At 39.1% G+C, this 23,809-nt stretch overlaps 1 protein-coding gene and 1 pseudogene across 2 annotated transcripts in view; one reads left to right on the forward strand and one right to left on the reverse strand.

Moving 5' to 3' along the window:
- Positions 1-23,809, forward strand: part of VPS26A (VPS26 retromer complex component A) — a 48,482-nt gene extending 24,673 nt beyond the window's left edge. The window contains exons 3-9 of one of the 2 annotated variants that reach the window (XM_003815918.5): positions 7,054-7,129; positions 8,250-8,406; positions 9,285-9,449; positions 13,640-13,746; positions 16,968-17,036; positions 19,414-19,556; positions 22,107-23,809. In XM_003815918.5, the coding sequence (XP_003815966.1) occupies positions 7,054-7,129; positions 8,250-8,406; positions 9,285-9,449; positions 13,640-13,746; positions 16,968-17,036; positions 19,414-19,556; positions 22,107-22,220 (831 nt within the window). In that variant the 3' untranslated portion in view covers positions 22,221-23,809. The remainder of the gene's footprint in view (positions 1-7,053; positions 7,130-8,249; positions 8,407-9,284; positions 9,450-13,639; positions 13,747-16,967; positions 17,037-19,413; positions 19,557-22,106) is intronic. The other variant, XM_055092923.1, reaches the window with a different exon arrangement.
- On the reverse strand, positions 10,708-13,633 carry LOC106635175 (small ribosomal subunit protein eS12-like; annotated as a pseudogene).

A 23,809-nucleotide genomic window follows, 5' to 3' on the forward strand; every position in this document is an offset into this window, starting at 1 on the left:
TTGAGACGGAGTCTCACTCTGTCGCCTACACTGGAGTGCAGTGGCACGATCTCAGCTCACTGCAAGCTCTGCCTCCCAGGTTCACTCCATTCTCCTGCCTCAGCCTCCCGAGTAGCTGGGACTACAGGTGCCCGCCACCACGCCCAGCTAATTGTTTTGTATTTTTAGTAGAGATGGGGTTTCACCGTGTTAGCCAGGATGGTCTCCATCTCCTGACCTCTTGATCTGCCCGCTTCAGCCTCCCAAAGTGCTGGGATTACCGGTGTGAGCCACCGTGCCCAGCCAAGAGTATGTTTTGTATGTAGATCTGTTTTTTTTTTACGTTCAGTTTAAACCTATATAGTCTCAAGTATCTGCACACAAATTATTCATTAATAGCAAAGGGGAGAATAATAACTTTAAATTAGAGAAACTTGGTAGATTAACCAAGTGACCAAAATTAACATCATCAGTATTGGGACAAACTGGCATCGTATGCTTCCTGATATGATGCATTGAAATAGATACAACTACACTTTTGTGGTCTTTTTTCCAAAAGTGTGTAAGCTGAGTCTAACTGTGATGAAACATCAGACACACCAAATTGAGGTACAGTCTATAAACTGTCCTGTATTTTTAAATAAGTCAGGGTCAAGAAAGACGATGATTGAGGAATGTTCTAGATTAAAAAGGATACTAAAGAGATGTAATCCTGGACTGGAGAGGAAAAGACTATAAAGTACACTATTGGAACACATTTTAAATTTTTTTTTTTAAGACAGTGTCTCCTGTCGCCCAGCATGGAGTGCAGTGGTGTGATAATGGCTCACTGTAGCCACAAACTACTGAGCTCAAGTGATCCTCACACCTCAGCCTCCCAAAGTGCCAGGAGTACAGGTCTGAGCCACTGTGCCTGTCCCTATTGGAACAATTGATAGAATTTGAATATAGACCATGGAATGTTAACTTCCTTGGTTTTTTTTTTTTTTTTTGAGATGGAGTCTTCGTCTGTCACCCAGGCTGGAGTGCAGTGGCATGATCTCAGCTCACTGCAGCCTCTGCCTCCCAGGTTGAAGTGATTCTCTAGCCTCAGCTTCCTGAGTAGCTGGAACAGGCGCGTGCCATCACGCCCTACTAATTTTTGTATTTTTAGTAGAAATAGGGTTTCACCATGTGGGCCAGGCTGGTCTCTAACTCCTGACCTCAAGTGATCCACCTGCCTTGGCCTCCCAAAGTGCTGGGATTACAGGCGTGAGCTACTGCACCTGGCCCTCATTTATTTTATTTTATTTTTATTTATTTTTTATTTGAGACTGAGTCTTACTCTGTCATCCAGGCTGGAGTGCAGTGGCTCTCTGCAAACTGTGCCTCCCGGGTTCTAGTGATACTCCCACCTCAGCCTCCCAATTTGCTGGGACTAGAGGCATGCACCATCACACCTGGCTAATTTTTGTATTTTTTTGTAGAAAACGGGGTTTCACCATGTTGGTCAGGCTGGTCTCGAGCTCCTGACCTGAAGTGGTCCGCTCACCTCAGCCTCCCAAAGTGCTGGGATTACAGGCGTGGGACACCGCGCCCGGCCCAACTTTCCTGATTTTGATAATTGCACTGTGATTATGTAAGAGAATGCGAATTTTCTTTTCTTTTCTTTTCTTTTTTGAGATGGAGTGCCTCTGTCCCTCAGGCTGGAGTGCAGTAGCACGATCTCGGCTCACTGCAAGCTCCACCTCCTGGGTTTCACACCATTCTCCTGCCTCGGCCTCCTGAGTAGCTGGGACTACAGGCGCCTGCCACCACACCCGGCTAATTTTTTGTATTTTTAGTAGAGACGGGGTTTCACCATGTTACCCAGGAAGGTCTAGATCTCCTGACCTCATGATCTGCCTGCCCTGGCCTCCCAAAGTGCTGGGATTACAGGCGTGAGCCACCGCGCCCGGCAGAGAATGTCTGTTTTCTTAGGAAATACATATGAAATGTTTAGGGGTAATGGAGCATCATGTCTCCAACTTACTCTTTGTTGTGGAAAAAAGTATATATATGCATGCCCATATATATGTAGAGAGATGATGATAAAGCAGATGGGGCAGAATATAAAACTTGTGCTGAATCTGGGTAAAGGTTATGTGAGATTTCCTTGTGCTATTCTTGCAAGTTTTTTGCAAGTTTTTGAATTATAATAAGTTAGAAAAGTATAACTGAATTGGTATTAAGACTCTTGACATAGGTTGGGTGTGGTGGCACACACCTGTAATCCCAGCACTTTGGGAGGCCGAGGCGGGCAGATCAAGAGGTCAGGAGATCGAGACCATTCTGGCTAACATGGTGAAACCCCGTCTCTACTAAAAATACAAAAAATTATCCGGGCGTGGTGGCGGGCACTTGTAGTCTCAGCTACTCGGGAGGCTGAGTCAGGAGAACGGTGTGAACCCGGGAGGCAGAGCTTGCAGTGAGCTGAGATCAGGCCACTGCACTCCAGCCTGGGCAACAGAGTGAGACTCCATCTCAAACAAACAAACAAACAAACAAACAAAAAAAAAACCACACACACAAAATTAGCCGGGTGTGGTGGCAGTTGCCTGTAATCCCAGCTACTCAGGAGGCTGAGGCAGGAGAATCACTTGAACTGGGGAGGCAGAGGTTGCAGTGAGCCGAGACCACACCAATGCATTCCAGCCTGGGCTACAGGGCGAGACTCCGTCTCAAAAAAAAAAAAAAAAAATTCTTGACCCAGCTCACCAGCATAGTTAGTTTACTTTTCTGTGCTTCCTTGCAGAATAGCTTTTAAACCAAAATGCTTAATTATGCCTTCAAATTCTGGGATTCTTCAGATTGCAGAAGAGCCTACAATAAGGCTTAAAAGCAACTGTGTTTTAACATCAGTGGGAGATCAAGGAAAATTTCAGAGTTTGCAGTTCAGTGGGAAGACTGAAAAACTGTATTTCTACTTTAATAGTGTGGTTTCATGATGGTTTTTGAAGAACTGTAAGTTTTAAAAATATCAGACAAAGCCATGTTCAAATAAAATCATTCTTAAAAACTGCTGCCATATAGGTATTTTCAAAAACATAATTTTTTCCTATATGCTTTGTTGGTACAGATTAGAGAATAGTTCAAATTACTGCTTGGCTTTTGAAATAGCTGGGATTATGCTTGTTTTATTATTTGTGGTTCAAATATAAAATTTTTAATGTTAAGCCTGTTTAAGTACTACTTTTCTTTCTTAAATATTTTTCTGACTTTAATAGTATTTTTTGCCTTTTTTTTTAAAGAGGCCTGGGCAACACAGTAAGACCCTGTATAAAAAAAATTAGCCAGGCATGGTGGCATGTGCCTGTAGTTTCAGCTATTTGGGAGGCTGAGGTGGGAGAATCACTTGAGCCTGGCAGATTGAGGCTGCAGTGAGTCATGATGGTGCCACTGCGCTCCAGCCTGGGTGACACAGCAAGACCCTGTCTACAAAAAACAAAAGAAAACAAAAACTTAAAAACCAGAGAAGGAAACAATTACCCATAATCAATAATCATTCATTTCAGAAGTAACTGCTGTTAAGAGTATTTTCTTTCTGTAGTTTCAAAAAATATAATCGGCATATACTTGTATACAATTTAACCATGCTTTATTCACGTAACACATCATGCACATCTACCCACATCATTAAAAATTCTTTATCATTATTGTTTTTAAACTTTTAATAATATTCTATCATATGGTGTATCACAATTTACTTTTTTCTGAGTTATTTTGAAGGCAAGTAACTAACTTATATTGGTTATAAGATAGGGAAGATACAGAAGATGAATATTTTAATCTATGCAGTTTACAAACAGAAGTAATTGGACCTCTTTTTCTTGTTCCTTGATTTCTGTTATCTTTTGAGAAACATTATTTGTAAGAAAAGCTTTTAAAAGTTACATTACCAGCATTTGTTATAGTAAAAAATAAACGGCGGGGCACAGTGGCTCATGCCTGTAATCCCAGCACTTTGGGAGGCCGAGGCGGGTGGATCACGAGGTCAGGAGATCAAGACCATCCTGGCTAACATGGTGAAACCCCGTCTGTACTAAAAATACAAAAAAATTAGCCGGGCATGGTGGCGGGCGCTTGTAGTCCCAGCCACCCAGGAGGCCGAGGCAGGAGAATGGCATGAACCTGGAAGGCAGAGCTTGCAGTGAGCCAAGATCATGCCACTGCACTCCAGCCTGGGCGACAGAGCGAGGCTCTGTCTCAAAAAAAAAAAAAAAAAAAAAAAAAAGAAACCTGGAAGTATGCTTTTTTGTATGAAAAAGGATCCTACCTAATTCTTAAATGTTAAGTTTTTTTTTTTTTTTGGGTCGGCGGGTACAGGGGGAGATAGAGTCTTGCTCTGTTGCCCAGGCTGGAGTACAGTGGTTCACTGCAACCTCCGCCTCCCAGGTTCAAGTGATTCTCTTGCCTTAGCCTCCCAAGTAGCTGGGATTACAGGCATGTGCCACCACGTCCAGCTAATTTTTGTATTTTTAGTAGAGACGAGTTTTCACCATGTTGGCCAGGCTGGTCTGGAACTCCTTATCTCAAGTGATCCACTGTCCTCGGCCTCCCAAAGTGCTAAGATTACAGGCATGAGCCACTGTGCCCTGCCTTTTTTTTGTTTGAGACAAGGTCTTGCCCTGTTGTCCAGGCTGGAGTGCAGTGGTGTAATCTTAGCTCATTGCACCTTCGACCTCCTAGGATCAAGGGCTCCTCCTGCCACAGTCTCCCTAGTAGCTGGGACTACAGGCACACACGCCCCAATACCCAGCTAATTTTTTTTTTTTTTTATTAGAGACGGAGTCTTGCTATATTGTCCAAGCTCGTCTTGAACTCCTGACCTTAATTAAGCAGTCTTCCTGCCTCTGCCTCCCAAAGTGCTGAAATTATAGGCATGAGCCACCACGCCTAGCTTGGAATTTTATTTCTAACATACATAGTTCACAGATATCTTTCTCAAATTAAAAAGTTATAAATTTGGCTGGGTATGGTCACTTGAGGCAGGAGGATTGCTTGAGGCCAGGTGTTCGAGACCAGCCTGGGCAATATATTGAGACTCCACCTGATTCTCTGCTTTCTCTTTCCTTTTTCTGATTTCTCTGTTCTTTGAGGGTAAGATGATATTCTCAGACTACATACATCTTTCAATAGTAGCCAGCACAGGGCTGGATACATTCAGTGAACAAGTGAATAAATGAATATACAAAATACAATCAGAATCTTAGAGAAGGGGAACCCGGTAGGACTGTAAACACATGCAGAGAAACACCCATCATAGGAGCAGGCTGGCTTCAAGTCTAGACCCTGGTCATCTCACAGTGAACTAATGGTACTTGAACGGAGCCCTGACTCCCACGCCAAGCAATGTGAAGTTGTATCCTTGACTGTCTCAGGTAATACTTAGAGAAGAAGAGTGTTATCAAGAAAGACAATTGAGAAACAACCTATATGACCATACAGGGGATTCAGCAGGTAAATGGTGGTGTAGCCAAACAATAGAATTCTTTGTAGATCTGGCTGGGCGTGATGACTCATGCCTGTAATCCCAGCACTTTGGGAGGCCGAGGTGGGTGGATCACCTGAGGTCAGGAGTTTTAGACCAGCCTGAGCAACATAATGAAACCCCATCTCCACCAAAAATACAAAATTAGCTGGGCTTGGTGGCACATGCCTGTAATCCCAGCTACTTGGGAGGCTGAGGCAGGAGAATTGCTTGAACTTGGGAGATGGAGGTTGAAGTGAGCCAAGATCTTGCCACTGCACTCTAGCCTGGGCAACAAGAGCGAAACTCCGTCTAAAACAAAAAAAAGGAATTCTATATAGATCTTAAAGATGAGTTTGTGGCCAGTACAGTGGCTCATGCCTGTAAGCCCAGCACTTTGGGAGTCCAATGTGGCAGAACTGCTTGAGGCCAGGAGTTTGAGACCAGCTTGGGCAATATAGTGAGACCTCATTTCTACAAAAAAAGTTTTTTTAATTAGCTTGGCGTAGTTATGCATCCCTATAGTCCCAGCTATTTGGAGGCTGAGGCAGGAGGATCACTTAACCCTAGGGGTTCAAAGCTGTAGTGAGCAATAATCATGCACTGTACTCCAGCCTGGTGACAGAGTGAGACTCTGTCTCTTAAAATATGTGTGTGTGTGTGTGCGCGCGCACGTGCGTGCACATATATATATATATTTTTAAGATTTCCACTTGGCAGATATATGAGTTTAGGGATTTTGAGATTATATACTTTACTCCAAAAGTATGTAAGATAATGGCCAGGTGCAGTAGCTCATGCCTTTACTTCTAGCACTTTGGGAGGCTGAGGAAGGAGGCTCATTTGAGCCCAAGAGGTTGAGGCTGCAGTAAGCTATGATTGTGCCACTGCACTCCAGCCTAAGCAACAGAGTCCTTTCTGGAAAAAAAAAAGTATGTAAGATAAATCATACTTGAATTTAAATCTTTAGGCATTCTGTTTTTATGGTGGGTAGCAGACTTAGGACAAAAGGCACTGCTTTTAAGGTTAGGAATTATAATAATATATTGGTTACAGAAAACTGAAAGTGATACCTCAATTACAATAAGTATGAAGCTATGATTTGACCGACAAATTTCTGAGCATTGTCCATAATATAGTCCTAGTTGTGTGGATGTTAGTCTTGCTTGATTTAAATGTCCTGGAATTGCATCTGTTTTTAGGTCAGTTCTTGAAATTAGTAATTACCTCACATTAAAATGCTTTTATTAGTCATAGAATTAACTGTTTGACCAGAAAACAAATATGGATAGTTGAAGGCTGTTCCTTTCTTTGAGTCTTTTTATAGTTCTCCACCTATTAAGGATTCCTTCTTAACAAAGCAGACTTTATGTTGATGTAAATAAGAGGTTCACCCATGATTGTGTATAACTAAATTACACCTTCTCTGGTGCTATAACATCATCCTGATTTAGGTACGTGGTGGTGTCTCAAACTTCATAAATGAATACCTGAAATATTTATATATTGCATTCATCTGAAAGGAAGCTACTAGTAGGCCCACTCATAGGATTGTTAACATCTCTTATAATTTCATGTTTTGGCAGGTAAACCTAGCCTTTAAGCAACCTGGAAAGAGGCTAGAACACCAAGGAATTAGAATTGAATTTGTAGGTCAAATTGGTGAGTTTTAAAATAGTATTATTTCTTTTTCTTTGATAACTGAATTTGAAGAGGGTTGGATTTTGCACCAAAATAATTGAATTAGAGCTTAGCTTTGTAGAAGGAAGGAATTGATTTTGCATAATAAAAGAGAGGATTTACTTTATAACTATATTAAATTGTGTTTCTTTGACTTGTATGAAATGATATTTGATATATCATTTCATGATATATATGAAACTACCAGCCTTGAAAACTAATTCAAGTAAATTAGTTGACCTACTGAAATTTTCATCTGCCTACATTTTTCACCATCCTTCTTATAATTAGCAGCCTCACCTTCATTCTTCATTTTCTAATTACCCATGCCATTTGTCTTCCTGATCTAGTGTGTGCCTGTAGCCAGACTCACTTGTGTCAACACACAATTCCATGTGAGAAGGAAAGGTGTAGTTTCTTCTTGACTTAGATCAACTTATGTACATTTCCATACATGATTCCAGATGAATGCTTGATTTAGTAGGGAGTTAAACTATATAAATCTTTGTATACTGAAGATTCAGAAGAGAAAAGAAAATATGTCTTTATAATACTGTCTACATAACTAGGCTTAAAATCTAGCTTTCTAAGTTTCAGTGTACATTTTTAAAGTATCAGAATTGGAATGGGTAGATATTTATATATCTGTTCTGACTGAGAGTGTACTTACATGTCTATTCTGACTGAGAGGCAAGTTGTAGTAATTGATAGTTGGTTTTAGTCTTTTTGTGTTTTGTAATTTTATGAAGGTAATATATTTGCCTAACTAAAGCAAAATAGAATTTTTGCCTTGTCTAGGGGAAGTTCAAATAATTGCTGGTAATGTGTCAAATGGCTTCATATTGGGAGAGCCCCAACTACATCAAAGGAATGAACTCATTTTTAATAGAAATTTTCATTGTGCTATGCCACTTGAAATCTTTTATGCCTACATGAAGTATAATTATAAAAAGGATAATGGAATTCAGAACATAGGTCTAGTTTATTAGAGACAAATTCAATAATTCTTTTGGTAAAAATCGTTTGTGTTTGAAGTAGATGTTTGGGTTTTATTGAAATGGCTATTAAATAATTGGTCTTTTTGCCTTTTAAAATTTCTTAGAACTTTTCAATGACAAGAGTAATACTCATGAATTTGTAAACCTAGTGAAAGAACTAGCCTTACCTGGAGAACTGACTCAGAGCAGAAGTTATGATTTTGAATTTATGCAAGTTGAAAAGCCATATGAATCTTACATCGGTGCCAATGTCCGCTTGAGGTATGAATGTGTATTATAAACTGTAAACAGAATCAAAACCAGAAAGTAATGACTACTGTTGATATCTTATTTGAACCTCTAATTATAATTCTATATTGGAAGATTTAAGATTTTTAAAAATTCTGTTACATACTTTGGCTAATGCTGATTTGAGGTAATAGAGCGTTCTAACATTATAGAGTTAGACAACATTGTTATGAGACATTTCAGTTATACACTTCCCTGGTATGAATTGTCCCTTACGTACTTCATTTGTCATGTAAACTGAATTACCTTCTAAATCCACTAGTTTCCCAGAAAATCTCATTTAGTATATGGTTCAGAAGTAATCTGGAGTACCAGAGAGGCTCTGATACATCTAAAATGACACAAATAGTGGATGGCAGAAAAGGAGTATGAACCTAGTTTTCTAAACTCTCAATTCAGTGTCCTTTCCCTTCACTAAGTCTGTATGCAGGAAGCCAGGGATGCCTCAGAGTCCAGGGCATTTGAGGATATTAATCTGAATGCATCAGGTCCGAGATCTTGCTTTCTGTGTTTAACTTGGCATTATCTATCTGGAACTGGGTTTGACAACCCAAATTTCAAATAGCAGTTCCTTAAAGAAGTGATCTGGAGAGGTTTCTTCAAGTAGGCTTGATGACAGCCCTCCAAACTCATCTGTAAAGTATTTACACTATTCTTAAAATTGAACTTTGTATTTTTTTTCATGTTGGGGGCATTAAAGAAAATTGGAACTCCTTCGTGAAGTAATGAAGTAAGTTGATCCCAAAGGAGTAGCAAGAAGGAGAAGCCTGAGTTGCAGTTAATGTTTGCTGATTTAAAACATGAAAATTTATCACAGGTGATTTAACTCATACTCTCTTTTAACTTTGTAGGTATTTTCTTAAAGTGACAATAGTGAGAAGACTGACAGATTTGGTAAAAGAGTATGATCTTATTGTTCACCAGCTTGCCACCTATCCTGATGTTAACAACTCTATTAAGATGGAAGTGGGCATTGAAGATTGTCTACATATAGAATTTGAATATAATAAATCAAAGTAAGTATCATTCACAGATAAGTTGTTCAGAGAAAATTCAAAAATTAACTTTTCAGGTGTTTGTCAGTTGGTCAAAGTAAGGATAGAATTGACATTAATCTGATGTTAACAAATCAACAGGATCTCTGAACTAAAAGAAATTTTAGGAGTTTGGTCTGGTTTCCACCCAGTAAAGGTGTCTTTTATGTTCTATTCCTGATAAATCTCTGCTTGGCCACTTTGTGTAGAGGATGTCACCATCTCAGAAGGCAGCCAGTCCTTCTGAGGATACAATTTATCTTACTGGCTTGATATTACCTCATCCTAGCCATCTCTTTTCACATATTTTCACCTTTACCACTTAATCACTGTTAATGTCTCCTTGTATATCATTCCTTGGGGGGAGGGGGAAGGTATATATGTTTATATATGTTGTATTTTTACAAAACTGGCTCATATTTTGTTTGTGTTTAATGCCTTTTTAAATTTTATTATGGGAAATTTCAAGCATATACTAAAATATTTGAACAGTATACTGAATAATATAATGAATCCTTATGTACCCATTGCCCAGCTCCAACAGTTATCAACACACAATCCAGTTTATCTGTATTCAGCTCTCATACTCCCCATAGGTTATATTGAAGCAAATTCCAGACATTTAATTTAACCCATAAAATTATGTATCATTTTATCAATTAAATTATATATCTGGAATTTGCTTCAATATAATCTGTGGGAAGCTGTATCAATATCATTTTATACATGGACTAAGATGTTCTTAGAAACATTACTTACATGAACAAAAGATTGCCATTTAAATGCCCACTGGTATTATAACAGTTAAATAAATTATGGTCCAACCATACTGTGGAATGCTAAAGAAGGGTTAAAAAGATTGAGGCCGGGTGCGGTCGCTCACACCTGTAATCCCAGCACTTTGGGAGGCCAAGGTGGGCAGAGTTTGATCACCTGAGGTCAGGAGTTTGAGACCAGCATGGTCAACATGGAGAAACTCCGTCTCTACTGAAAATACAAAAATTAGATGGGTGTGGCGGTGCATGCCTGTAATCCCAGCTACTTGGGAGGCTGAGGGAGGAGAATTGCTTGAACCTGGGAGGTAAAGGTTGCAGTGTGCTGAGATCACGCCACTGCAGTCCAGCCTGGGTGACAGAGGGAGACTCCATCTCAAAAAACAAAAAAAAAGATTGAGACATATGTATTTAGTTCTCCAGAAGCATGTCCATGATATATTAAGTGAAAAAGTTAGCCATAAAAACAGCATGCATAGTACTGTTTCATTTCTGTAAAATACTCATGTATTTGGATATGAATAGAAAAGAGTCTGCAATGATATTCTATTGTTAACAGTGGTTATCTGTAAAGGATGAAATTATGTATTGACTTTACATATCTCTTATTTAAATGTTATATGACAAGCTTGTTTTCTGTGTCTATTCAGAAAAAAGTTTTAAAAAGTTATATATCATTCTAAATATAACTACAATACTCTTATATCTAAAAATATTAGTAATTCCTTAATATCTTCATACACCCAGACAGTATTCACATTTCCCTAATTGGCTCACAGATATCTTTCTTTTTTCACATACTTTGTTCAAATCAATATTTAAACTAGGGCCACACATTGCATTTGGTTGTTTGAGCCTTAAATTTTTTAATTTATAGGTTTCCCTTCTATTTTTTTTATTAAAGTTTGTTTGTTGAAGAAATAGATGTGCCCTGTATTATCCCTTTCATACCCCAGTCTTTTGTTACATTATTTTTATTGGTTGTCACTCCCAGGTTTATATCACTGAATATGTAATACATATGGACTTCAGAATCTTAAAATTATATTGTTGATGAAATTATCAAATAGTTTAGGACCTGAAACCACTGAAGCTTCCCTTCAGACTGACATAATTTTTACACACACACACACACACACACACACACACACACACAGTTTTTTGTTTGTTTGAGTCTCACTTTGTCGCCCAGGCTGGAGTGCAATGGCGTGATCTCGGCTCACTGCAACCTCTGCCTCCTGGGTTCAAGGGATTCTCCTGCCTCAGCCTCCTGAGTAGCTGGGATTACAGGTGCCTGCCACTATGCCTGGCTAATTTTTGTATTTTTAGTGGAGACGGGGTTTCACCATGTTGGTCAGGCTGGTCTCAAACTCCTGACCTCATGATCCACCCGCCTTGGCCTCCCAAAGTGCTGGGATTATAGGCATGAGCCACCGCGCCCGACATATTTTTTTTTTTTTTTTTTGGAGTCGGAATCTCTGTCGTCCAGTCTGGAGTGCAGTGGCATGATCTCGGCTCACTGCAACCTCTACCTCCTGAGTTCAAGCAATTCTCCTGCCTCAGCCTCCTGAGTAGCTGGGATGACAGGCATGTGCCACCACGCCCGGCTAATTTTTGTAGTTTTAGTAGAGATGGGGTTTCACCATGTTGGCTAGGCTGGTCTTGAACTCCTGACCTCAGGTGATCTGCCCGCCTTGGTCTCCCAAAGTGCTGGGATTACAGGCGTGCCCGGCCTGACATAATTTATATTAACCAACTCTTGAGATACAATTTTGAGAGCCAAACCTGGGAGGATGCTAAAAAGTCCTCTGGATATTATAGGGATTCCTAAGTTTATTACCACATCATTACAAGGTACGTGGGAGCGACCTTTGGTTATTAGCTATCACAACAGCAGACTCAACCTATGTAGGTAGGTTTCTTTTACTTTGTCTTTGTGGGCAGATGATTTATGTTAGCTGCACTCTTGTAGAACTTGAGTAATAATGACACTAAACTCTTGTGTCTTTTAATGTTGAAAATATCTTCATACACCAAATATTTCAAGTATTTTTTGTGTGTGTTTGTTTTGAGAAAGAGTCTGGCTCTGTCACCCAGGCTGGAGTGCAGTGGCACAATCATGAGTCACTCCAGCCTCAATCTCCCAGGCTCAAATTATCATCTCACCTCAGCCTCCTGAGTAGCTAGGATCACAGGCATGTGCCACTAATTTTGCACCACCCAGCTAATTTTTAGAAGAGATTACATCCCCCTATGTTGCCTAGGCTGGTCTTAGACTCCTGGGTTCAAGCAATCCTGTCGCCTTGGGCCTCCCAAAGTACTGGGATTATAGGTGTAAGCCACTGAGCCCAGCCAGAACAGTTAACCAGAGTAATTATTCCCTCTGAGGTAGTCAAGTAAAAGTTTGATTCCTTATTTGCATAGTGAAATGATGAATACTTTTTTGAAAAAAAGAACACTAAACAATATGAATAATCAAAATGGTTGTTGTTGGTTTTTGTTTTTGGTGAGCCAAAGTTTTATTTATTCATTTGAAGTATTCTCTGATGACATCCTGGCCTGAGACTCCTTGCCATAGTTCTTAATTACTGCACAACCGCAAACAACCACTTTACGGGGTTTCCCCCATCTGTCAGTTTTATAGAGGCTTACCCATTCCCCAGTTTCTTCTTGTCATCAACCGGGGTTCAGCACAAAGGGCCTCCACCAACTTAACATACATGGGCTCATCACAATTAGATGCAAGCACACAAAGATGAGCTTGGTGCCTGTCTAAGGCTTTGGCAGCTTTGTGAATTCCACATGCTAGGCCATCATGGATGAGGGTGGTCTTCAGCACCTCTTGTAAAGCAGTAGTAACGTCCCTTATACCTCCAGCAGCAATGCCTTCCTCAGCCATGGTGGTGAGTGAAACTGAATCTTGAATACACCCAGGCCGCCACCTCTGTGCAACTCAGCAGCGGCCAGGAAAGAGCTCAAAATAGTACTTTTTTTTTTTTTTTTTTTGAGATGGAGTCTTGCTGTCACCCAAGCTGGAGTGCAGTGGTGTGATTTGCCTCACTGCAGCCTTCACCTGCTGGGTTCAGGCAGTCCTCCCGCTTCAGCCTCCCAAGTAGCAGGGATCACAAGCATGTGCCACCATGCCCAGCTAATTTTTGTATTTTTAGTAGAGACAGTTTCGCCATGTTGGCCAGGATGGTCTTGAACTCCTGACCTCAAGTGATCCGCCCGCCCTGGCCTTCCAAAGTGCTAGGATTACAGGCAAGAGCCACTGTGCCCAGCCTCAAAATGGCTTAAGTAATTATACTAAAGATGTCTATCAAAGTCTTTTAGGACATAGTTCACTGTTTTTGCTTGTTTTTAAACTGATATTTAGTGAGATACGTTCTTCCCCAATAGGTATCATTTAAAGGATGTGATTGTTGGAAAAATTTACTTCTTATTAGTAAGAATAAAAATACAACATATGGAGTTACAGCTGATCAAAAAAGAGATCACAGGAATTGGTAAGTTGAAAAGAGTATGTAAATTAAAATTCTTTGTTTTAGTTGACATTTTTAAAATCTTAAAATATTGTTTAAACATAATTAATTTGATATCCACATTGAGTACTAATTTTGCTAGTTAATATTGCTGGCAGTAAGTTATTTAATGTTTTTTTAAATTACTTTTTGATTGTCCAGAATTTATTTTTTATAAAAAATTAATTTTTGAATAGGTAATAAATTCACATGGTTCAAAAATAAAATGTAAAAGAGTATACAGTAAAAAGTATCTTATTTCTGTACTCTAGCTACTCATAGGTAATATGTTTATTATAAGTTTAAAAATCCTCAGTGGAGCAGGTCAAAACTCCTGTGCTGATCAGTAGTGGGATTGTGCCTGTGAATAGCCACTGCACTTCAGCTTGGACAACAGAGTGAGACCATTCCAAAAAAAAGAAAAACAAAAACCAAAACTTTCCAATTAGTTATTATGTATACAAGCAAGTACCTATGTATAAGACACACCCCTTTTTACTTAAATGGTGGTGTATAATGCATACTTTGCTTTGCCACTTAGTAGTGCATCTTAGAGAACTTTCCATAACAATGTGTAGAATACTTTATCTTTTTAATAGTTTTCCATTTTATTGATACACTAAAATTGAACCAGTCTGCTGTTTGTGGACATACTGGTTGTTTCCGGTCTTTTGCTATTACGGATAATGTCATTTTGCACGTGTGCAAGATAAAATCTTAGAAGTGGAATTCATGGGTTAAACAGCATATTTGTTTATAATTCTTCTGCCCTTTTTGTGGCGAACAGGGTCTCACTATGTTGCCCAGGCTGGTGTCGAACTCCTGGGCTCAAGCTATCCTCCCACCTCTGCCTCCCAAAGTGTTATGATTACAGGCATAAGCCATTGCACCTGGCCATTTATAATTTTGATGCATGTTATCAGTAAGTCCTCTTTAGGGATTATCCCAGTTTGCATTGCTATCAGCAGTGAATGTAGGAGAGTGCCTCTTTCCCCCCATATTCTCATGAGCGCAATGCTGTAAAAACTTTTAGCTCATTTGATGGGTAAGGGGGAGATACTACTACATTGTAGTTCTGGGATTTTTCTTATGGATTCTTTTTCCCCCACTGCTTTATTGAGGTATAATTGGCAAATAAAAATTGTATATATTCAAGATGTATGATGGAATGTTTACATTATGAAATGGTTACCACAGTCAAGCTAATTAATATATTCCATTATAGTTTTAATTTTCAGTTTTCTTATTGAGGATGAACATCTCTTCATATGAATAAAAACAATTTTTATTTTCTGTAAGCCATTCATATTCTTTGCCCCATTATCTATTCTTTTTCTTACTTATTTGTAGAAACTATATATTAGAGAAATCAATCCCCCTCCACCTTTTTTTTTTTTTTGAGACAGGGTCTCACACTGTCACCCAGGCTGGAGTGCAATGGTACAATTATAGCTCACTGCAGCCTTGAACGCCTGGACTTGAGCAATCCTCCAACCTCAGCGTTGTGGGTAGCTGGGGCCACAGGCACATGCCACCACACCCAGCTAATTTTTTATTTTTTTGTAGAGACAGGGTGTCACTACGTTGCCCAGGCTGGTTTCAAACTCCTGGACTCAGCGATCCTCCTGCCTCAGCATCCCAAATTGCTGGGTTTACAGGTGTGAGCCACTGTGCCCTGAATTCCTTTTTCTAATATTAAGGGTAGCAAAAATTTCCCTCGTTTGTCTTGTTTGTGGTGGTTCATGCCATGTAGAAGTTATTGATGTTTATGTAGTCAGATTTATCAGTTTTTCATTTTATGGCCTCTGGGTTTTATGCCATGGTTAGAAAGGTCTTTTTCACACTGAAGTTCTAAAAATAATTTTCTGTGCTTGATTCTACTGAAGTAATACATTGTGGTTTAGGGATTTTGTTTCATTTTTAAAATATTAATTCATTTGAAATGTGTTGTGATGTAAGAGGTGAGGTATGTATCACCTTTACATTTTTCCAGATGGCTGACCAGTTGTCCTGATATCTTTTATTGGTTCATCCCTGCTTTTTGATTTTAATATATAAATATATAAACTTACTTTCTCCTCTAATATTGTTGGGTGTTTTTTTTTTTTTTGGAGACGGCATCTCCCTCTGTTTCCAGGCTGGAGTGCAGTGGCGTGATCTCGGCTCACTGCAACCTCTGCCTCCAGGGTTCAAGCAATTCTCCTGCCTCAGCCTCCTGAGTAGCTGGGATTATAGGCGCACGCCAACATGCCTGGCTAATTTTTGTATTTTTAGTAGAGACGGGGTTTCACCGTGTTGCCTAGGCTGGTCTCGAACTCCTGAGCTCAGGCAGTCTGCCTGCCTTGGCCTCTCAAAGTGCTGGGATTACAGGCGTGAGCCACTGTGCCTGGCCTCATCGTCGGGTTTTTTGCTGAAAGTAATTCTAGGCAACACTTTATAAGAATTTATAGTCAGTATTCATAATTTAAAACATCTGTGATTTCTTTTATTATTATTATTTTATTTTTAAATAAAATTCTCACCCAAGGCATGATCTCAAGGCAAGAGGTCCTGAGAACATGTACCCCCATATGTGATTTCTTAATCTCCATGTTTCTACTTGCTAGTAAATTTAAGTGATTTTAAAATCACTTCAAATTCTCCTTTGTTGTTTCGAACAACTTCAAATTCTCCTTTGTTGTTTAAAATTTGGCCAGGTGCGGTCGCTCACCTGTAATCTCACTACTTTGGGAGGCTGAAGCAGGCAGATCACTTGAACCCAAGGAATTCAAGACCAGCCTGGGCATCATGGTGAAACCCCATCTCTATCCCAAAAAATACAAAACTTAGCCAGGCATGATAGTGCACACCTGTAGTCCCAACTACTCTGGAGGCTTAGGTGGGAAGATTGCTTGAGTTCAGGAGTTTGAGACTAGCCTGGGCAATATATTGAGAACCCATCTCTACAAAAATTGAAAATAAAAAAACAGGCATGGTGGTGCACACGTGTAATCTCAGCTACTTGGGAGGCTGAGGCAGAAGGATTGCTTAAGCCCAGGAGGTTGAGGCTGCGGCAAGCCATGATTGGACCACTGCACTCTAGCTTGGGTGATGGAGCGAGACACCGTCTCTAAAAAAAAATAATGTAGTGGAAAAATAAGAAGGCATAAGGCTAGTAATTATATTCTGGAATATTTAAATTAATGTTATTTACATTATTGCACTAGGACCCAGTACCACAACAGAAACAGAAACAATCGCCAAATATGAAATAATGGATGGTGCACCAGTAAAAGGTAACACACTTTTCAGTTACTTCTTTTGTATAGTGCAAACATCAGTGTTCATGGCAGTTTTGTTTGTATTTATTTAGTGTGAAAGTATCTTTGAATTCTTAAACCATTCTTACAATGATAGCTTTTAAGGTCATCTTTGTACAGCGGCAAAGAAGACTGTAATTATATTTCCTAGTCTGAAATAAGGTTTAATTTTTCAGTTTCAATTTAGGATTTACTAGAGACAGTTATATGTATCTATTCTCTAGTTTTGAATTTGTAATATTTTCATTGTCTTCTATTATACAATAGTTCATCTTTGTAAATCTTTTTTCTCCTGCTGACCACAAAATGGAGTATGGCTGAGCATTAGTTCCTGTAGGTTTTTGGAGTCATTATAGCTCTCAAGAAAATAAGCAGTTCCATTACTAGATTAATCTTCAGTATCTGAGACAATGAAGCCAGTATTTATCATTTTACAATTTATGTCTGGGTTTTCTTCACTATTTGTACTTACATCACAAAGCCAGTACCATTTATTAAGTGCCAAGTGTAGATGAGGCAATGTAGTCTTAGGTGCTCTAAAACTCTTTGAGCTAGGTGGTTGTGTCCCTTATGATGCATGTATGTGTACTCTTGTGTTATGCAACATTACTTTGTAAAATTCCAGCAGCCACCAGTTTTTATGTAAAATTATGAGTTTTATATCTTTCAGCAAATTGGTGTGCATGAGAAAATTATTATGTAAAAAATATTCAGGCCGGGTGTGGTGGCTCATGCGTGTAATCCCAACATTTTGGGAGGCTGAGGTGGGCAGATCGCTTGAGGTCAGGAGTTCAAGACCAGCCTGGCCAATATGGTGAAACCCCGTCTCTACTGAAAATATAAAAATTAGCTGGGTATGGTGGTGCACGCCTGTCATCCCAGCTACTTGGGAAGCTGAGGCAGGAGAATCGCTTGAACCTGGGAGGTGGAGGTTGCAGTGAGCTGAGATCATGCCACTGCACTCCAGCCTGGGAGACAGAGTGAAACTCCGTCTCAAAAAAAAAAAAAAAAAAATTCAAGGGCCAGGCGTGGTGGCTCACGCCTGTAATCCCACCATTTTGGGAGGCCAAAGTGGGTGGATTGCTTGAGCCCAGGAGTTTGAGACCAGTCTGGGCAACATGGCAAAACCCCCATTTCTATAAAAAATACAAAAATTAGCCAGGCATGGTGGCATGCATCTATGATCCCAGCTACCTGGGAGGTGGGAAGCTCACTTGAGCCCAGGAGGCAAGGTTGCAGTGAGCCAAGATGGCACTACTGCATTCCAGCCTGAATGACAGAGGGAGATCCTGCCTCAAAAGAAAAAGAAAAAGAAAAAAAAAAGCCAGGCGCGGTGGCTCACGCCTGTAATCCCAGCACTTTGGGAGGCCAAGGTGGGTGGATCACCTGAGGTCAGGAGTTCGAGACTGGTCAGCCTGGCCAACATGGTGAAACCCAGTCTCTACTAAAAATACAAAAAAAATTTGCAGGGCATGGTGGCAGGTGCCTGTAATCCCAGCTACTCGGGAGGCTGAGGCAGGAGAATTGGATGAACCCAGGAGGTGGAGGTTGCACTGACCCGAGATCGCACCATTGCACTCCGGCCTGGGCGACAGAGCAAGACTCCATCTCAAAAAAAAAAAAAAAAAAAGAATATGTAAAGAATTACCCTTAGGAAAACAGAAGCAATGAGAATCTGAATAACAGTCTTTTTGGTAATAAAAGAATGTCATCATTCTGTCCGTTTTTAGCTTTGAATATATGAGTAACAAGTATTCAATAATTTATACACATGATTAGAAATTATGGTAAACTTCATGAAAGAAGATACCAAAACAACTTATAGAGCACTTATCTGTTGGCACTGTTTGAGTTTTTTAGGTATATTAACCCATATAATCCTTACACATTCCTTGTGAATACTATTGTTATTCCCCATTTCACAGATGAAGAACTTAAACAATGAGTAAGTGATTTTTCCAAGGTCACACAACCAATGAGTGGTTGAGATCTGAAGCCAGGTATTCTGACTCTAGAACAGTAGTTCTCGTCTAGGGGCAACTTCACCTCACAATGAATGTTTGGTGTTGTCTGGAGATATTTTTGGCTGTTACATTTGGAGAGTACTACTGGTATCTAGTGGGTAGAGGCCAGGGTTGCTGCTAAACATCCTGCAAAGGATAGGACCCTCCCCACAACAAAGAATTATTCAGCCCAAAATATCAGTACTACTGAGGATGAACCCTGGTCTTTGTTATTTTGCATCTCATGAGGATGTGAAGCATTAGTGTCAACTCTATAGTGCTTAGTCCTACCTGTTATGTGACTATATTTAATCATCTTTAGAATTAAGTGGAAATTCCTTTTCTTTCAGGTGAATCAATTCCAATAAGGCTATTTTTAGCAGGATATGACCCAACTCCAACAATGAGAGATGTGAACAAAAAATTTTCAGTAAGGTACTTTTTGAATTTAGTGCTTGTTGATGAGGAAGACCGGAGGTACTTCAAACAGCAGGTATGGTGCCACTTAGGCTGGTATTATGTTCTGCGGCAGATCTAAAAATACCTCGAAAGCACTCTTCTAAGCTTCACTGTACTGAGCGAGTGGGAGTTTCTAAATAAGTAAAAACACTGTGGGTATGATAGATAAAGAAGTAGAGGAGAATAGAATCCTACGATAGATCCCTCCCCAATCATTCTGCAGTACTCCAGAATGAGCTATAATTTTTCAGGGCTTTTAGTTTTCTCTTACAAGTTCTTTTGTTTTTGTTTTTTAATAAAAACAATACCTGCTGCTTATTTAGAAAAAAATAAGGCAATAAAGAACAAAGAATGAAGTAAAGGTCAGCAGAATTTCCACCACCATTGCAACTAATGTGTGTATGTGTGTTTACATCATATTATGGATATTGCTTTTTTTTTTTCTTACTGTTTTTAATTTTTTGTAGAGACAGAGTCTCACTGTGTTGCCCGGGCTGGTCTTGAACTCTTGGGCTTAAGCAATCCTCCTGCCTTGGCCTCCCAAAGTGCTGGAATTATAGGCATGAGCCACCGTGCCCAGCTGTATTCTTTAATTTGCATTTTTACTCAGTAGTGTCTTGAATATCTTTCTCTTAACAAATATACATTATTATTATTATTATTACTATTTTTATTTTTTAAGATGGGGATCTTCCAAGCAATCCTCCAGTCACAGCCTCTTGAGTAGCTGGGAGGTACAGGCACGTACCACTGTGCCCTGCTGATTTATCCCTTTTAAAGAATTCTGTCATAATGTCCATGAGATGACTGAATTCTAATAATTTTTTTTTTTTGAGACAGAGTCTCGCTACAGGTTAATTTTTGTATTTTCTTTTTTGTAGAGACAGGGTTTTGCCATGTTGGCCAGGCTGGTTTCAAACTCCTGGCCTAAAGTGATCTGCCTGCCTTGGCCTCCCAAAGTGCTGGGATTACAGGCATGAGCCACCATGCCCAGCCTCTAATCCTTTTTTAAAAATTTTTTTTTTTGAGACAGAGTCTCGCTCTGTTGCCCAGGCTGGAGTGCAGTGGTGCGATCTCAGCTCACTGCAACCTTCACCTCCCGGGTTCAAGCAGTTCTTCCGCCTCAGCCTCCCGAGTAGCTGGGATTATAGGTATGCACCACCACACCTGGCTAATTTTTCTATTTTTAGTAGAGACTGGGTTTCACCATGTTGACCAGGCTGGTCTCGAACTCCTGACCTCAGGTGATCCGCCTGCCTCAGCCTCCCAAAATGCTGGGATTACAGGAATGAGCCACCGCGCCCAACCGCCTCTAATTCTTTGTTTAATATAAAGTGTTCATTACAAACTTGTTCTCATTTGAAAATCAATTAAAAGCTTTTGGTGAATTTTGAATGAAGATAGTAATTAGAATGGTCTTTTGTATTCTGAATCAGATTAATAAACATGTAGTTAAATGTCAGTTGAGTGTTCAAAGCTAAGTTAGAAATTACTCTGTCCTAAGTACTGTGAAAAATGCAAAAACTACCTTTTATAAACATGATCTGTCCTCCATGTTCTCACATTGTAGATATCTGGGAAAAAGAAAAATAATATAAACTAACAGAATACTTAAATAATAGTTTGACAGTAATTTAGAAGAGACAAAACCTATTCCAGTATTGCCATCCTAATGTTGTATAATTAAACATATATGATTTATAACTTTGAAATAAATTATATGATTTTTACAATTTCAAAATCAATTGCATATCATGGCACTATTGGAGGTAAGTCTGTTATTTCCCATGTGCACTCATTTGGATGTTTAAATTCTGATATGTTGGGGGAAAAAAAAGCCTATAATGACTTCATGAAGCAAATAATTTTAGGAATTTAGAAGAGGGAAGTTCTCAGGATGGATTGGTTAGGGTAAGAGTTAGGTAGAGAAATCGAGATTTGAAGACTGGGGAAGATGTAGGGCGAGTTTATTTGGATTGCATTGGAGGCAGAGAGTAACTCCGTTTGGCCGATGGGGGAAAATGGTCAAGGGAGGGAAGAGAATAATGTTGGTAAATTGGATAAAGGTTATAGAGGGGCATGAATACCTGTTTGGAGATTTATCCTGGAGGCACTGAGAACTACTAAAGAGCAATCCAAGCAATGTGCTGGAGGATTAACCTGCTAGTGATAATAAAGGATTAGATAGAAAGGGCTCTGCCTCTCTTGCCTCTGAGGAAGCTGTTTTAATATCTAAGTGACAAGAACTTGAATTTGGATGAGGGCAATGAACAATTAAAGGATGGATTTGGGGAATTCTTTAAAGTAACAATAGGACTTCTTGACAGATTGGATTGGTGGTGGTGGAATGCATGGGTGCTGGTGATAGGAGCACTAGAGGTAGAAGGGGGCAGTCAAGATTAGAGCTGGAAGAAAGTGGAAAAGAAGTTGGAAAAGAGGAGGGCTTTTGTAGGGAAGAATTTAATTTTATTATGGTTAAAATTGAAGTGGCAATCATGATTTCCATGGTGAAAATTTAAGGCATCATAGAGATAAGGCATCATATCAAACATTAATTTGTTAATATCTTGCATTTGTTTACTAGGAGATAATTTTATGGAGAAAAGCTCCTGAAAAACTGAGGAAACAGAGAACAAACTTTCACCAGCGATTTGAATCTCCAGAATCACAGGCATCTGCCGAACAGCCTGAAATGTGAACTGAACAGGAGAAAAAAAGAAAAGCAAAAAACTCCTGTAACCCTTGAGATTAAGTTCAGCAGGTTAAAGATGGTTGCAGCTGGAGGGGGCGGAAAAAGGCCAAAACTCCATATATGTTAGTCTTCCTTTATCTTACAGCGCAGCATTTATTTTATGATATAATGAAATGTTCGTTCATGTATATACATTTTTAAAAGTGCTTTCTTTGAAACACTGGAACTTTGTTAAGCTGCCTTTTTTTTTTTAACTTCCTACTTTGATGATAAGCACTCAGATATATATCAGCATAAACATGAAAAATTTTCATGTGAGTAGGCTGGTATTTGTAATTTTGCTTTCTTTCTGCATAATGTTGATTATAAATCCTCTCTTTTCAGGCTAATGATTACCTCTTATTCTCTACATGCAAAAAATTAAATATTTTGTGTTCAAATAAAATTAGAAAACCTGAGTGGCCTCTTGTGTCCTGCAGAGATTTAAAACATGGCATCTCAATATTTTTGAGAACTACATTTGTTTTTAACATATGTGTTTGAGAAAAGCATATGGAGTGTTTCACCGCAGGCACTTCTGAGTACCATTCCATGGCTTCCAGAATTTTATCCTCTTTGAGGTCTTCTGTGCTATGAATATTAGATTTCTTTCCCCAAGGGATTATGTGGCAGGTCATTATGGCCTTCTTTTTTTTGGCCATATTAAGTAACAGTTTTGCTATATTCCAGTAGTACCGTTGTGTGTTTTCTGCAATGTGGAGTTGACTTAGGTTGGCATTTTAGATTTGTTAAAACTATTTTTTCCATAAATACTTTGAAACATATTTATATATTTCAATTTAAGGAATCTTTTTGCCATGTGTATGCAAATATTATTTTCTTCATACATTCATTTTCTTTTCAGGGGAAAATTTTGGGATGGGGGACTCAGGAGGACCTGTGAAGCATGTAGTTATCTAGATCTGGGTAATTTCATGTTTATTAAACTCAAACTTTGGCTAGTTAAACTCATATTGAAACTTCATCTAGTCTCTTAATTTTTTAACACTAAATTCAAGTCATTTGTTTTAAGTCTCTAAAAAAGAAGATTGCAGTCATCCATTCATATGCATGGGGTCTGATCGCAAATACACTAAATGTGGAGTGTAGGAACCAAAATGAAACCTGCTGTATGGAAACTACTTTCACTTATGGTTCATTGGTTTTTGTACCAATATTTTTTATGCACTTCAGTGCAAGTCTTGTCAGTTAACCTTACTTTATGAGTAAGCTAAATAACCCAAATTACATTTCTTTAAACCTGTTTTACTACTATGGCACTTTGATAAAATGGTCAGGAACCAACTTTACTGGCAAAAGGGTCCATGTACCATGTGCTGGAGCATCTGTTCTACATGTGGATATCTATGAATGGTAATGTTTTCCTTCATGTAAGTGCCTATTCAGAGTTTCAAAATTTTAAAATGCCAAATATTTTCATGGTCATTTGCATGTAGTAAGCTAGAAAATATTCAAAGAGATTTTGAAAACCAATTGTATTTAACCAGCCTCAAATTGTGCAACCATGATGTATAATAAAGAATTTGAAACAGAAA

The sequence above is a fragment of the Pan paniscus genome, chromosome 8, assembly GCF_029289425.2.
Source record: "Pan paniscus chromosome 8, NHGRI_mPanPan1-v2.0_pri, whole genome shotgun sequence".
Taxonomy (NCBI): Eukaryota; Metazoa; Chordata; class Mammalia; order Primates; family Hominidae; genus Pan; species Pan paniscus.